Below are 15,295 nucleotides of genomic sequence, written 5' to 3' on the forward strand. Positions count from 1 at the left end.
TTTAGAGATACAGCGCAGGAACAGGCCCTTCGGCCCACCAACTCCACACCGACCAGCGATCCCCGCACATTAACACAATCCCTTTTTCAGTCAGAGAGTTGTGAATCTGCGGAATTCTCTGCCTCAGAAGGCAGTGGAGGCCAATTCTCTGAATGCATTCAAGAGAGAGCTACATAGAGCATTTAAGGATAGCGGAGTCAGGGGGTATGGGGAGAAGGCAGGAACGGGGTACTGATTGAGAATGATCAGCCATGATCACATTGAATGGCGGTGCTGGCTCGAAGGGCCAAATGGCCTCCTCCTGCACCTATTGTCTATTGTCTATCCCACACACACACACACACGGGACAATTTACACTTATACCAAGCCAATTAACCTACAAACAAAATACGTCTTTGAAGTGTGGGAGGAAAGCGAATATCTCGGAGAAAACCCATGCAGGTCACGGGGAGAACGTACAAACTCCGTGCAGCCAGCACCGATAGTCGTGATCGAACCCTCGTCTCCAGCGCTGCGAGGCAGCAACTCTCCGCTGCGCCACCGTGCAGACCATAATGTTGTCATTATACAAGATGGCATTATATGTTGCCATTATATAAGACATCAGTGAGGCCGCATTTAGAGTAGAGGTGTATAAAATCATGAGAGGAACAGATCATGCAGATCACAGTGCCTGAGTATTTTACTGTTTGATCGCCATAATCCATGATTCTCACAGAGAGAAAATTCAATAGACAAGAGGTGCAGGAGTAGGCCATTCGGCCCTTCGAGCCAGCACCACCATTCAATGTGATCATGGCTGATCATTCTCAATTCCTGCCTTCTCCCCATACCCCCTGACTCCGCTATCCTTAAGAGCTCTATCTAGCTCTGTCTTGAATACATTAAGAGAACTGGCCTCCACTGCCTTCTGAGGCAGAGAATTCCAGATTTACAACTCTCTGGCTGAAAAAGTTTTTCCTCATCTCCATTCTAAATGGCCTACCCCTTATTCTTAAACTGTGGCCCCTGGTTCTGGACTCCCCCAACATTGGGAACATGTTTCCTGCCACTAACGTGTCCAACCCCTTAATAATCTTGAGTATATTCAGATCAAGATACACATAGAAAACAAAACATGAAACATCAACAGTGACCTTTGGGATGGACGTCCAACGTTTCTTTTAATACAAACGCGGCTTAATTATCTCAAATGTTGGTATCCATTTATATCTGGGAGGGGGTGGGGGGGGGGGGGGGGATTTAATAGGAACCAGAAGGGCAACTTTTTCAAAGAATCACTGGCAGCTCAGGTTGCCTATTTTCCAGATACTTAGAAGTCCCACAGAGGCTGGTAACATGGGCTCTGAACTGTTGCCCTGTGTGCCACTTACCCAGAGGCGAAAAACTGTTGTCAGAAAACTGAAGACACAACCACCTCTCTAAAACCTGAGGTAGACTCAAAATGCTGCCGTAACTCAGCGGGTAGGTGACGTTGCAAGTTGGGGCCCCTCTTTTCAGGCTTTGTGTATGATTGGCAAAAGCAACATCTGCAGTTTCATAAGTCCACAAGTTATAGGGACAGAATTAGGCCATTCGGCCCATCATGTAGGGATGGCACAGTGGCACCAGAGACCCGAGTTTGATCCTGACTACGGGCGCTGTCTGTACGGAGTTTGTACGTTCTCCCCGTGACCATCATGGGTTTTCTCCGGGATCTTCGGTTTCTTCCCACACTCCAAATACGTACAGGTTTGTAGGTTAATTGGCTTGGTATAAATGTAAACATTGGCCCTAGTGTGTGTAGGGTCGTGTTAATGTGCGGGGATTGCCGGTCGGTGCAGATTTGGTGGGCTGAAGGCCCCGCTTCTGTGCGCTCTCTCCAAAACTAAAACTGTCTACTCTGCCATTCAATCATGGCTGATCTATTTATATTACTTGTTATTATACTCCATAAGACTAGTATTTATTTGATGCCATTTAAAACATCCCAAGGCACTCTAGTAACATAGAAAATAGGTGCAGGAGACCATTCGGCCCTTTGAGCCAGCACCGCCATTCATTGGGATCATGGCTGATCATCTACAATCAGTAACCCGTGCCTGCCTTCTCCCCATATCCCTTGATTCCACTAGCCCCGCGAGGTCTATCTAACTCTTTTTTAAAATTCATCCAGTGAATTGGCTTCCACTGCCTTCTGCGGCAGAGAATTCCACAAATTCACAACTCTCTGGGTGAAAAAAATTCTTCTCACCTCAGTTTCAAATGGGCTCCCCTTTATTCTGAAGACTGTGGCCCCTGGTTCTGCACTCCCCCAACATTGGGAACATTTTTCCCGCATCGAGCTTGTCTAGTCCTTTTTATGATTTTATACGTCGATCCCCTCTCAGCAGTAGTGGCACATATTTATCCACGACACTCGTTTCTAACACTGTTAGAAATATTTCCAAGGATAGAATCAAAACCTGGAGCGAGAGGCCGCATGGACCGACTTACCAGTGACAGGACAGGACAGAGCGTCCATGTTGTAGTCAATGTCTCGACCATAATAGAGCCGCTTTCTCACTCTCTCCGTTATCTTGCAGTGGCCCGGAAGGAGCTGCGGAGAGCAGGAAAAAAAAAATGCCAAGTATGAAGTTTCTGTCTGAAGAAGGGTCTCGACCCAAAACGCCACCCATTCCTTCTCTCCCGAGATGCTGCCTGACCTGCTGAGTTACTCCAGCATTTTGTGAATAAATCGATTTGTACCAGCATCTGCAGTCATTTTCTTATACTACATGAAGTTACAGGAAGCATATTGTCAAGCTTGAAAGAGCTCAGAGGAGATTCACGAGGATGTTGCCAGGACTAGAGGGCCTGGACTACAGGGAGAGGTTGAGTAGGCTGGGACTCTATTCCTTGGGAGTGCAGGAGGATGAATTGAAGGGTGATCTTACAGAGGTGTATAAAATCATGAGAGGAATAAATCGGGCAGATGCACAGAGTCTCTTGCCCAGAGTAGGGGAAATCAAGGACTAGAGGACATAGGTTCAAGGGGAAAAGATTTAAGAGGAATCTGAAGGATAACTTTTTCACACAAAGGGTGGTGGGTGTATGGAACAAGCTGCCAGATGAGGTAGTTGAGGCTAGGACTATCCAACGTTTAAGAAACAGCTAGACAGGTACATGGATAGGACAGGTTTGGAGGGATATGGACCAAGCACAGGCAGGTTGGACTAGTGCAGCTGAGACATGTTGGCCAGTGTAGGCAAGTTGGGCCGAAGGGCGTTTCCACACTGTATCACTCTATGACTCTATTCCATTCCTTCTCTCCTGAGATGCTGCCTGACCTGCTGAGTTACTCCAGCATTTTGTGAATAAATACCTCACTGTGATCAATTGAAATTCATCCCTCGAGCCAAACGTTATGGTGGCACGGTAGCGCAGCGGTAGAGTTGCTGCCTTACGGCTCCAGAGACCTGGGTATGATCCCGACTACGGGTGCTGTCTGTAAGGAGTTTGTACGTTCTCCCCGTGACCTGCGTGGGTTTTCTCCGAGATCTTCGGTTTCATCCCACACTCCAAGGATGTACAGGTTTGTACGTTGAGAGTCAAGGTGTTTTAATGTCGTGTGTCCCAGATGGAACAATGAAACTCTTACTTGCACTAGCACAACAGAATATGTAAACGTAGTACACAGTAAACATATAACAATAATTTATTTTATTGTTTACAGTGTATTATGTTTACATATTCTATTGTGCGGCTGCAAGTAAGTGATTGGCTTGGTATAAATGTAAACTGTCCCTAATGCGTGTGTAGGATAGTGTTAGTGTGCAGGGATCGCTGGTCGGTGTGGAATCGGTGGGCCAAAGGGTCTGTTTCCTAGTTGTATCTCTAAACCAAATCTAAATAAGTGCAACGTTAAAAAAATCTTCAGTTTTACATTAAATCTCAGGATACTGAAGTTATCTTTTTCGAACAGAAGGACTCAGAATTGTTGTAGTCTTAAACAAACATAATTTAAAGCAACTTTAGCAGAAAGAATGTTGGATTTAGGTTTAAATTGAGGGGGAGAAAGATTTAAGAGGAACCTGAAGGGTAACTTTTTTTTTTAAACACACAAAGGGTGGTAGGTATATGGAACCAGCTGTCAGAGGAGGTATTTGTGGCAGATACGATCACACTGTTTGGACAGGCACATGGATAGGATAGGTTTGGAAGAATATGGGGCGATTGCAGGCAGGTGGGACTAGTGTAGATGGGGCATGTCGGTCGGCGTCGGCAAGGGCCCGTTTCCAAGCTCTATGACTCCAAGATGTTTCAACAAAGAACATCTAAAACTGAACCACAGCAGAAGATCAAATGTTTGGGAGGATGTAGATTGCTAGCTGGCTCTGGTACAGAAAGTGGACAGCATGCACAAAGGGCAGCTATTTACACTGGAAGATGGAGGGGCTTCACCTCTTCCATTATAGATGAGGCTCTCACTAGGGTCTCTTCTACATCCCGCAAATGTCCTCATTCTTCAGGAAACGGGGCTTCCCCTCTTCCATCATAGATGAGGCTCTCACTAGGGTCTCTTCTATATCCCGCAAAACCTGTTGCTGCACTGGAAGATTAGTAGTGGCACTCCACAAGGACCAATTTAATTGATTGAAAGATGCAGCATGGTTAACAGGCTTCTCGGTCCACCGAGTCCACGCCAACCATCGATCACACATTCGCACTAGTTGGGCACTAGTGGCACAGCTGATAGTTTCTGCCCGGGTTTGATCCCGGGCCCTGGTGCTGTTTGTGTCTAGTGTGCACTTTCTCCCCGTGACTACATGGGTGCTCGTTTCCTCCCATATCCCAAAGGCGTTCAGGATTGTACGTTAATTGGCTTCTATAAATTGCCCCAAGTGTGTATAGAGAGTGGATGAGAAAGTGTGATAACGTACCACTAGTGTGAACGGGTGATCGATGGTCAGTGTGGACCTGATGGGCCGAAGAGCCTGTTTCCATGCTGTCTCTCTAAACTAAACCTATGTAATCCCACTTTCTCATCCACACATTAGGGCCAATTTTACAGTGGCCAATTAACCTACAAACCCGCACGTCTCAGTGGCAATGATAAACCAATACCAACAGCTGCAGGCCAATAGAGAAATTTGTTGGCATTGTCAAAGAACAATTTGAAAATAGAAACAGTAATAATTTACAATGCAAAACGAAATTTCTGTGGAGTCATAGTGTGGAAACAGGGCCTTCGGCCCAACTTGCCCACACCGACCAACATGTCCCTTCTAGACAAGTCCCACCTAGCTCTAAACCTGCCCTATCCATGTACCCGTCTGATTGTTTCTTAAACATTGCAATTGTCTCGGCCTCAACTACCTCCCCTGGCAGCTCGTTCCATTCACCCACCACCCTTTGAGTGAAAAGGTCACCCCTCATATTCCTATTAAATCTTTCCACATTCACCTTAAACCTTTGCCCCCTGGTTCTCAATTCTCGTACTCTGGGCAAGAGACGCTGTGTAGTCTACCCGATCTATTACTCTCATGATTTTATACACCTTTACAAGGTCGCCCCTCATCCTCTTGCGCTCCAAGGAATAGAGTCAATAGACAATAGGTGCAGCAGGAGGCCATTCGGCCCTTCGAGCCAGCACCACCATTCAATGTGATCATGGCTGATCTTTCTCAATCAGTACCCCGTTCCTGCCTTCTCCCCATACCCCCTGACTCCGCTATCCTTCAGAGCTCCATCTAGCTCTCTCTTGAATGCATTCAGAGAATTGGCCTCCACTGCCTTCTGAGCCAGAGAATTCCACACATTCACATCTCTCTGACTGAAAAAGTTTTTCCTCATCTCAGTTCTAAATGGCCTACCCCTTATTCTTCAACTGTGGCCCCTTGTTCTGGACTCCCCCAACATTGGGAACATGTTTCCTGCGTCTAACGTGTCCAACCCCTTAATAATCTTATACGTTTCGATAAGATCTCCTAAATTCCAGTGTGTACAGGTCCCAGTCTGCTCAACCTCTCCCAATAGCTCAGAGCCTCAAGTCCTGGCAGCGTCCTCGTAAACTTTTTCTGAACCCATTACAACGTGACAAAACATCTTTCCTTGTAACATGGTGCCCACAACTGAACACAAGACTCTATCTGCGATGTAGAGATAAGAAACTGCAGATGGTTGTTTATGCAAAAGGACACAACGTGGTGGAGTAACTCAGCGGATCAGGCAGCATCTCTGGAGAGCATGGATAGGTGACGTTTCAAGTCGGAATCCTTCTTCAGTCTGTCTAGGAATTATTTTCAAGGTGAGCACCGTGCTCCTGCATATTCTTTCTAACTAATCCATTAGGCTGGATGATCTTAACCCTGCTGCTTGTGGTAATTAAGCCGTAGTCATCGTAATTCCACATGACATGAGGTCCACCGCGGTTTATCTGCTATGATACCGTCTGGTCCTTGCTATTGAGGCAGTGCAGCGTAGGTTCACCAGGTTAATCCCCGGGGAAAGATTGGAAAGACTGGGCTTGTATTCACTGGAGTTTAGAAGGACGAGAAACGTATAAAATTATAAAAGGACTGGACAAGCTAGACGCAGGAAACATGTTCCCAATGTTGGGAGAGTCCAGAACCAGGGGCCACACAGTCTAAGAATAAATGGGAGGCCATTTAAAACTGCGGTGAGAAGAAACTTTTTCACCCAGAGAGTTGTGAATTTGTGGAATTCTCTGCCACAGAGGGCAGTGGAGGCCAATTGACTGGATGAATTAAAAAGAGAGTTGGATAGAGCTCTAGGGGCTAGCAGAATCAAGGGATTTGGGGAGAAGGCAGGCACAGGTTACTGATCATGGATGATCAGCCATGATCACAATGAATAGCGGTGCTGGCTCAAAGGGTCAAATGGCCTCCTCCTGCACCTACTTTCTATGTTTCTATGGTGCACAAAATTCCACTGGAAATGTATTTTGTGAAATAAAACAATGAACGGGAGGGAGTGTTTCATAAACTAACTGATCAAATCACAAAGTGCTGGATTAACTCAGCGGTTACCCTCTGAAGGAAATAGACAACAATAGACAATTGGTGCAGGTGTAGGCCATTCCGCCCTTCGAGTCACCACTGCCACTCAATGTGATCATGGCTGATCATTCAAAATCTGTACATCGTTCCTGCCTTCTCCCCATATCTCTCGACTCTACCCTTCCTCAGATTGACTTCTCTCTCTCTCTCTCTCTCTCTCTCTCTCTCTCTCTCTCTCTCTCTCACCTGGAGAAAACGCACGCAGTCACGGGGAGAAAGCTGGAAAAGAGGTGGAGACGGGACAAAGCCTGGCAAGCGATAGGTGGATACAGATGGGGGAGGTCGATTGGCAGATGGGTGAACTCCTTTGTGTAGAAGGACATTAAGAAGTAACTACTCATATAAGAAAATAACTGCAGATGCTGGTACAACTGTCCCTTTACCTCCCCCCTCAACTCCATCCAAGGACTCAAACAGTCTTTCCAGGTGAGACAAAGGTTCACCTGCACCTCCTCCAACCTCATCTATTGCATCCGCTGCTCTAGATGTCAACTTATTTACATCGGCGAAACCAAGCGCAGGCTCGGCGATCGCTTCGCTGAACACCTGCGCTCGGTCCGCATTAACCAAACTGATCTCCCGGTGGCCGAGCACTTCAACTCCCCCTCCCATTCCCAGTCTGACCTTTCTGTCATGGGCCTCCTCCAGTGCCATAGTGAGGCCCACCGGAAATTGGAGGAACAGCACCTCATATTTCGCCTGGGCAGTTTGCAGCCCAGTGGTATGAACATCGACTTCTCCAACTTTAGATAGTTCCTCTGTCCCTCCCTTCCCCTCCTCCTTCCCAGTTCTCCCTCTATCTTCCTGTCTCCACCTATATCCTTCCTTTGTCCCGCCCCCCTGACAACAGTCTGAAGAAGGGTCTCGACCCGAAACATCACCCATTCCTTCTCTCCCGAGATGCTGCCTGACCTGCTGAGTTACTCCAGCATTTTGTGAATAAAGAAGTGACTACTCCCTCTTCAGGGCTTCACAAATGTCATTTAAATCTCTATTCTTTTTCTAGGTGGTGAAATCAGTTTGATGGATCTAAGCCACAATGTGTTACACAAACTGGGATTTTTTCAAATTACAAGCAGGCAGCACCATTACTAAACAGTTCTGACCCACATTTTACTTTTCTGCTGAATAGCTGGTTCTATCAAAGACACGGAGAGCTAATCCCACTACATCCTGGTGAACAATGCAGAGTCCGGCATTAAGAGACAAATTCTGCACAATGAGAGCCCGTGATTTCTGTTCAGAAAATGTCCAGTTAAGCATTACAGGTCCATCACCCAACTGGTGGTGCGGCATCTCCTTTAATCTGGACAAAATTACAATAGACAATAGGTGCAGGAGGAGGCCATTCGGCCCTTCGAGCCAGCACCGCCATTCAATGTGATCATGGCTGATCATTCTCAATCAGTATCCCGTTCCTGCCTTCTCCCCATACCCTTTGACTCCGCTATCCTGAAGAGCTCCATCTAGCTCTCTCTTGAATGCATTCAGAGAATTGGACTCCACTGCCTTCTGAGGCAGAGAATTCCACAGATTCACAACTCTCTGACTGAAAAAGTTTTTCCTCATCTCAGTTCTAAGATGCAGTGCGGAAACAGGCCCCTGCACATTAACAATATCTTACACACACTGGGGTCAATTATACCAAGCCAATTAACCTACAAACCTGCACGTCTTTGGAGTGTGGGAGGAAACCGAAGAACTCAAGAGAAAACCCACAAGATCACGGGGAAAACGTACAAACTCCGTACAGACAGCACCCGCAGTTGGGATCGAACCCGGGTCTCTAGCACTGTATGGCAGCAACTCTACCGAGCTGCGCCACCGTGCCGATGGGAGTTAAAAAATCTCAAAGAAAAAAACAAAAATACACAAGAAATTGGAGTTAACCCAATGTCCTCGACAATAATTACCCCCTGACCATCTCTACCCTAGACAAAAGCTACGATCTATTAATTTTAATGTTAAGAAGTATTCCACATAAAGGGTGGTACAGTGGCGTAGAGGTAGAGCAGCTGCCTCACAGCGGCAGTCCTGGGTTCGATCCTGACCACGGGCACTGTCTGTTTGGAGTTTGTACGTTCTCCCTGCGACCAAGCGGGTTTTCTCCGGGAGCTCTGGTTTCCCCCCACATTTCAATGACGTGCGGGTTTGTAGGTTAATTGGCTTCTGTAAATTGCCTCAAGTGTGTGTAGGATGCAAAAGTGAAATAACATTGAACCAGAGTGCAGGCGATCGATAATCTCAAGTGGACTCGATGGGCCAGCTTCCAAGCTGTATCTTTAAAACAGAAAAAATAAACAAATGTACTGCACTACAACTCTGTGATACATTTCAGGGACCAAAAGGGGAAGTGCTTCGGTGCTTTAAATGGAGAACGAATTTAAAAAGGTAATATTTTATAAAATTAAAATGATCTCACTTCTGCAACTTGTATTAAGTATTAAATTTCAGCTCTTCAGCGGGTAGTCCATAGAGCTCAGAAGACTATCGGAACACAGCTACCAGCCTTGGAGGGCATCTACAACACACGATGCCTCAGAAAAGCCACCAGCATCCAGAAAGACCCTTCACACCCCTGCAACAGTCTGTTCGAACTTCTACCATCAGGCAGACGATACAAGGCCTTCTACGCCCGCACCTCCAGACTCAGGAACAACTTCATCCCCAGGGCCATAGGTGCTATGAATCGGTCCTGCTGAGCCGGATGGTCACATCGCACAGTGAACCGGCACAGATCTACTTGCACTTTATTCTATTTTAAAACTGTTCTAATTTGTTTCATTGGGTTGTTTAAAGGAATACTGATTAGCTAATTGATTTATTGCATCGTATGGGAGGCGCATTCCCAAGCTCGTTGTACCCCTGTACAATGACAATAAAGATATATTGTATTGTATTGTAAACTTTAAACCATCTGAAAAGCAGAGTTTCTGCATGGATGAAATCTCACCAGCTCTTGAAACAATGGGTCTCTGCTGATTTTCTCAACCTCGTTTACAAATTCCAATCACGTGATGGGCGACAATCGTTGTGCCATAATGAATACAGATGACCTCTTCCAAAAGAGGCTCCAAGCTCATTCAAAGGAAATTTTTACAGCAAGGAGACCAAGCAGTAAAATAGATAGACAGAAAATTTTCAGAAGGACAAACGCCACACGCAAATGGGACTAGCAAAAATGGATAAGGTCCTGATGAGAAATATCACCTTTCCATGTTCTCCAGAGTTTTTGCCTGACCCACATAGTTACTCCAGCACTTAGTGTCTTCTTTGGCTCAGATAAACACCGTGGCTGGCAAGGACGTGTTGGGCTGAAGGTTTGGCTGTGGAAGGATATTCTTGCTATTGAGGGCGTGCAGCGTAGGTTTATTAGGTTAATTCCCGGAATGGCGGGACTGTCGTATGTTGAAAGACTGGAGCGACTAGGCTTGTATACACTGGAATTTAGAAGGATGAGAGGGGATCTTATCGAAACATATAAGATTATTAAGGGGTTGGACACGTTAGCGGCAGGAAACATGTTCCCAATGTTGGGGGAGTCCAGAACCAGGGGCCACAGTTTAAGAATAAGAGGTAGGACATTTAGAACGGAGATGAGGAAAAACTTTTTCAGTCAGAGAGTTGTAAATCTGTGGAATTCACTGCCTCAGAAGGCAGTGGAGGCCAATTCTCTGAATGCATTCAAGAGAGAGCTAGATAGAGATCTTAAGGATAGCGGAGTCAGGGGGTATGGGGAGAAGGCAGGAATGGGGTACTGATTGAGAATGATCAGCCATGATCATATTGAATGGTAGTGCTGGCTCGAAGGGCTGAATGGCCTCCTCCTGCACCTATTGTCTATTGCCTGCTTCCGTGCTGTCTAACTCTATGATCTTAAAAACAAACCAACGAATCCCCAACAATTCCAGCTCACTTGGAGCCGCAGAGCGACACAGCGTAGAAACAGGCCCATCGGCCCAACTTGCCCACACCGGCCAACCTATCCCAGCTGCTCTCGTCCCACCTGCCCGCGAGAACAGTTAGGCCCATATATCTCCAAACCTGTGCTGTCCATGTACCTGTCGAAATGTTTCTTGAATGTTGCGATAGTCACTGTCTCAACTACCTCCTCCGGCAGCTCATTCCATACATCCGCCACCATTTGTGTGAAAAAGTTGCCCCTCAGAATTCTATTAAATCTTTTCCCTTCACTTTAAACGTATGTCCTCTGGTCCTCAATTCACCTACTCTGGGCAAGAGAATCCGTGCATCTACCCGATATAGACAATAGGTGTAGGAGGCCATTCGGCCCTTCGAGCCGGCACCGCCATTCAATGTGATCATGGCTGATCATTCTCAATCAGTACCCCGTTCCTGCCTTCTCCCCATACCCCCTGACTCCGCTATCCTTAAGAGCTCTATCTAGCTCTCTCTTGAATGCATTCAGAGAATTGGCCTCCACTGCCTTTTGAGTGGAGATTCACAACTCTCTGACTGAAAACGTTTTTCCTCATCTCAGTTCTAAATGGCCTACCCCTTATTCTTAAACTGTGGCCCCTTGTTCTGGACTCCCCCAACATTCCTATTATTCCTATTCCGATCTATTCCTCCCATGATTTTATACACATCTAAAGGTCACCCCTCATCCTCCTGCACTACAAGGAATAGAGTCCCAGTTTACTCATCCTCTCCCTATAGCTCACACCCTCTAGTCCTGGAATCATCCTCGTAAATCTTCCCTTTCCAGCTTGACAACCTTCACTGACATTTGGCCGAATCTTCAAACTAGTAACATTTTCATCAGCTTGGAAAGATGGTATGCTTGGCAAACCTTTGTTTGGACGGGCAAGGAGCAAGCAACATGTTCTCTTTCCATTGCAAAATGCTTCAACTTTAGCCTGATTCAAGAAGGGGCAACTAAGGCTATGCCGATGGACCAGAAAACGTGCTCAGCAACTTACTAATACTTTGGTAAGCGTGACTTGGAGCATTAACTTTGCTAACATGCGTAAAAGATAAACAATTGTTTCAGTTCATTTGAGTTCCAGCAAGTCCAACTGCTTCCTCCGAGATCACTCTTCAGACTCAAGTAGATAGAAATGTTTAAAATAATTAAGTGGTAAAATGCGACATTTATTGATCAGGATGGATTCCAAAATGAAACCACTCCTTGCACGGAGCAACTGGTAGAGCAGCTGCCTCACAGCACCAGAGACCCAGGTTCAATCCTGACCTTGGGTGCTGTCTGTGTGGAGTTTGCACCTTCTCCCTGTGACCGCATGGGTTTCCTCTGGGTGCCCTGGTTCCCTCCCACTTCCCAAAGACGCGTGGGTTTGTAGGCTAATTGGCCTCTGTTAAAATTGCCCCGAGTGTGCAGGGAGTGGATGAGAATGTGGGATAACATAGAACTAGTGTGAATAGGTGAGCATAGACCTGGCGGGCTGAAGGGCCTGTTTCCATGCTTTATTTAGTTTAGAGACGCAGCGTGGAAACAGGCCTTTAGGCCCACTGAGTCCGCACCGACCAGCGTGAGGCCCATACACTGGTTCTATCCTACATACTAGGGACAATTTACAGAATTAACCTACACATCTTTGGGACGAAACCAGAGCACCCAGAGATAACCCAAGTGGCCACAGAGAGAATGTGCTAACTCCAAGCAGACAGTAGTCAGGATCAAATCCGGGTCATGGAAACATAGAAGATAGGTGCAGGGGTAGGCCATTCGGCCCTTCGAGCCAGCACCGTCATTCACAATGATCATGGCTGGTCACCTAATGTCAGTACCCCTCATATTCCCTGATTCTGTTAGATCCAATCCCCTGAATGGCGGGACTGTCGTATGTTGAAAGACTGGAGTGGCTAGGCTTGTATACGCTGGAATTTAGAAGGATGAGAGGGGATCTTATTGAAACGTATAAGATTATTAAGGGGTTGGACACGTTAGAGGCAGGAAACATGTTTCCAATGTTGGGGGAGTCCAGAACCAGGGGCCACAGTTTAAGAATAAGGGGTAGGCCATTTAGAACGGAGATGAGGAAAAACTTTTTCAGTCAGAGAGTTGTGAATCTGTGGAATTGTCTGCCTCAGAAGGCAGTGGAGGCCAATTCTCTGAATGCATTCAAGAGAGAGCTAGATAGAGCTCTTAAGGATAGTGGAGTCAGGGGGTACGGGGAGAAGGCAGGAACGGGGTACTGATTGAGAATGATCAGCCATGATCACATTGAATGGCGGTGCGTACAGGCTCGAAGGGCCGAATGGCCTCCTCCTGCGTCTATTGTCTAACTCTCTCTTCAAAACATCCAAGGGAAGGGAGTGAAAATAATTCTCTTCCAGCCCAAAGATTCACAACGTACATGTTGACAATACAACCCGCCCCAACATTGACAACAGTGATACAAGTGAGAAGGAGTGAGATGCAGCGCACAGCCACAGCACACCACACCATAGCACAGCACACCATAGCACACCATAGCACAGCCACAGCACACCATAGCACAGCCACAGCACAGCACACCATAGCACAGCCACAGCACAGCACACCACAGCACAGCACACCACAGCACAGCACACCATAGCACAGCCACAGCACAGCACACCATAGCACAGCACACCATAGCACAGCCACAGCCACAGCCACAGCACACCATAGCACAGCACACCATAGCACAGCCACAGCACACCATAGCACAGCACACCATAGCACAGCCACAGCACAGCACACCACAGCACAGCACACCACAGCACAGCACACCATAGCACAGCCACAGCACACCATAGCACAGCACACCATAGCACAGCCACAGCACAGCACACCACAGCACAGCACACCATAGCACAGCCACAGCACACCATAGCACAGCCACAGCACAGCACACCACAGCACAGCACACCATAGCACAGCACACCATAGCACAGCCACAGCACAGCACACCACAGCACAGCACACCATAGCACAGCCACAGCACACCACACCATAGCACAGCCACAGCCACAGCCACAGCCACAGCACACCATAGCACAGCCACAGCCACACCATAGCATAGCACAGCACAGCCACAGCACACTACACCACAGGCCGACAGGGCCCGATCCCCAGAGCGGGAGGACGGTACGCGGGGCCGGGGGGGTGGGGGGGGAGAGGGCCCAGGCCGGGGGGGAGGGGGGGAAGAAGGATAAAGGCCCGGGGGGGGGGGGGGGAAGAGGGCCCTGGTGGAGGGTGGGGGGGGGGGGGGAGGGAGAAGAGGGCCCTGGCCGGGGCTGGGGGGGGGGGGGGGGAAGAAGAATAAGGAGGGAGGGGGGGGGAAGAAGAATAAGGAGGGAGGGGGGGGGGGAAGAGGGGGGAAGAAGGAAAAGGGGGGGGGGGGAGAGGGCCCTGACGGGGGGAGGGTGGGGGGGAAAGAGGGCTAAGGGCCGGGGAGAAAGTGAACATGGGGAGACAGGACACACTGGGGGGGGGGGGGGTGTAAGGGGACAGGAGAGTGTAGGGGGGTACAGTGCGGGGAGAGAGGGTACAGGGCAGGGGAGTAGCCGAGCGGGTGGGGTGGGGTGGGGAGGGGGGGGGAGAGAGGGTACAGGGCGGGGGCTGAGGGCCCGGGACCAGTGGGGGGGGGGGAGAGGGTACAGGGCGGGGGCTGAGGGCCCGGGACGGGTGGGGAGGGGAGGGGTGCGGTAGTGTAGGGTGTGGTGGAGTGGGGTACAGTGAGGGGGTGGGGTACAGTGCGGGGGTGGGGTACAGTGCGGGGGTGGGGTACAGTGAGGGGGTGGGGTATAGTGAGGGGGTGGGGGACAGTGAGGGGGTGGGGGAGACTCACGCTGAACTCCTGCAGGCCGCAGCGCGGGAAGGAGCGGGAGTTGAAGAGCGCGTCCACCCAGTCCGCCATCTTGTCGCGGGCGCTGCCGGGGGGCGTGGTCTGGAGCAATGAAGGGGCGGGGCTATTTAAATAAGTGGGCGGAGCCAGGGAGATTAGGGGCGGGTTTGGGTGTTGAGGGGCGGGGTTATTGAAATGAGCGGGCCGGGTCAAGGAGATGAGGGGCGGGTTAGGGAGATGTGGGCGCGGTTATTGAAGTGAGTGGGCGGGGTCATGGGGATGAGAGGCGGGGGTTAAGGAGATGAGGGCGTGGTTATTGAAATTTGTGGACGGGGTTGGGGATGAGGGGCGGGGCTAGGGAGATGGGCGGCGGGGTTGGGGAGATGAGGGGCGGGGTTTGGGACGAGGGGCGGGGTTAGGGAGATAAGGGGTGAGATTGGGGAGATGAGGGGCTGGGTTAG

The 15,295-nt window shown here is 48.8% G+C and overlaps 1 protein-coding gene across 2 annotated transcripts in view; it reads right to left on the reverse strand.

The window, feature by feature from the left end:
• cnppd1 (cyclin Pas1/PHO80 domain containing 1) overlaps positions 1 to 14,914 on the reverse strand; it is a 30,247-nt gene extending 15,333 nt beyond the window's left edge. The window contains exons 1-2 of one of the 2 annotated variants that reach the window (XM_078404363.1): positions 14,838 to 14,914; positions 2,477 to 2,579 (exon numbers count right to left, since the gene is read on the reverse strand). In XM_078404363.1, the coding sequence (XP_078260489.1) occupies positions 2,477 to 2,579; positions 14,838 to 14,906 (172 nt within the window). In that variant the 5' untranslated portion in view covers positions 14,907 to 14,914. Of the gene's footprint in view, positions 1 to 2,476; positions 2,580 to 9,994; positions 10,078 to 14,837 lie in introns of those variants that run through there. The other variant, XM_078404364.1, reaches the window with a different exon arrangement.
• Between the last annotated feature and the right edge of the window lie 381 nt (positions 14,915 to 15,295).

The sequence above is a fragment of the Rhinoraja longicauda genome, chromosome 8, assembly GCF_053455715.1.
Source record: "Rhinoraja longicauda isolate Sanriku21f chromosome 8, sRhiLon1.1, whole genome shotgun sequence".
Taxonomy (NCBI): domain Eukaryota; kingdom Metazoa; phylum Chordata; class Chondrichthyes; order Rajiformes; family Arhynchobatidae; genus Rhinoraja; species Rhinoraja longicauda.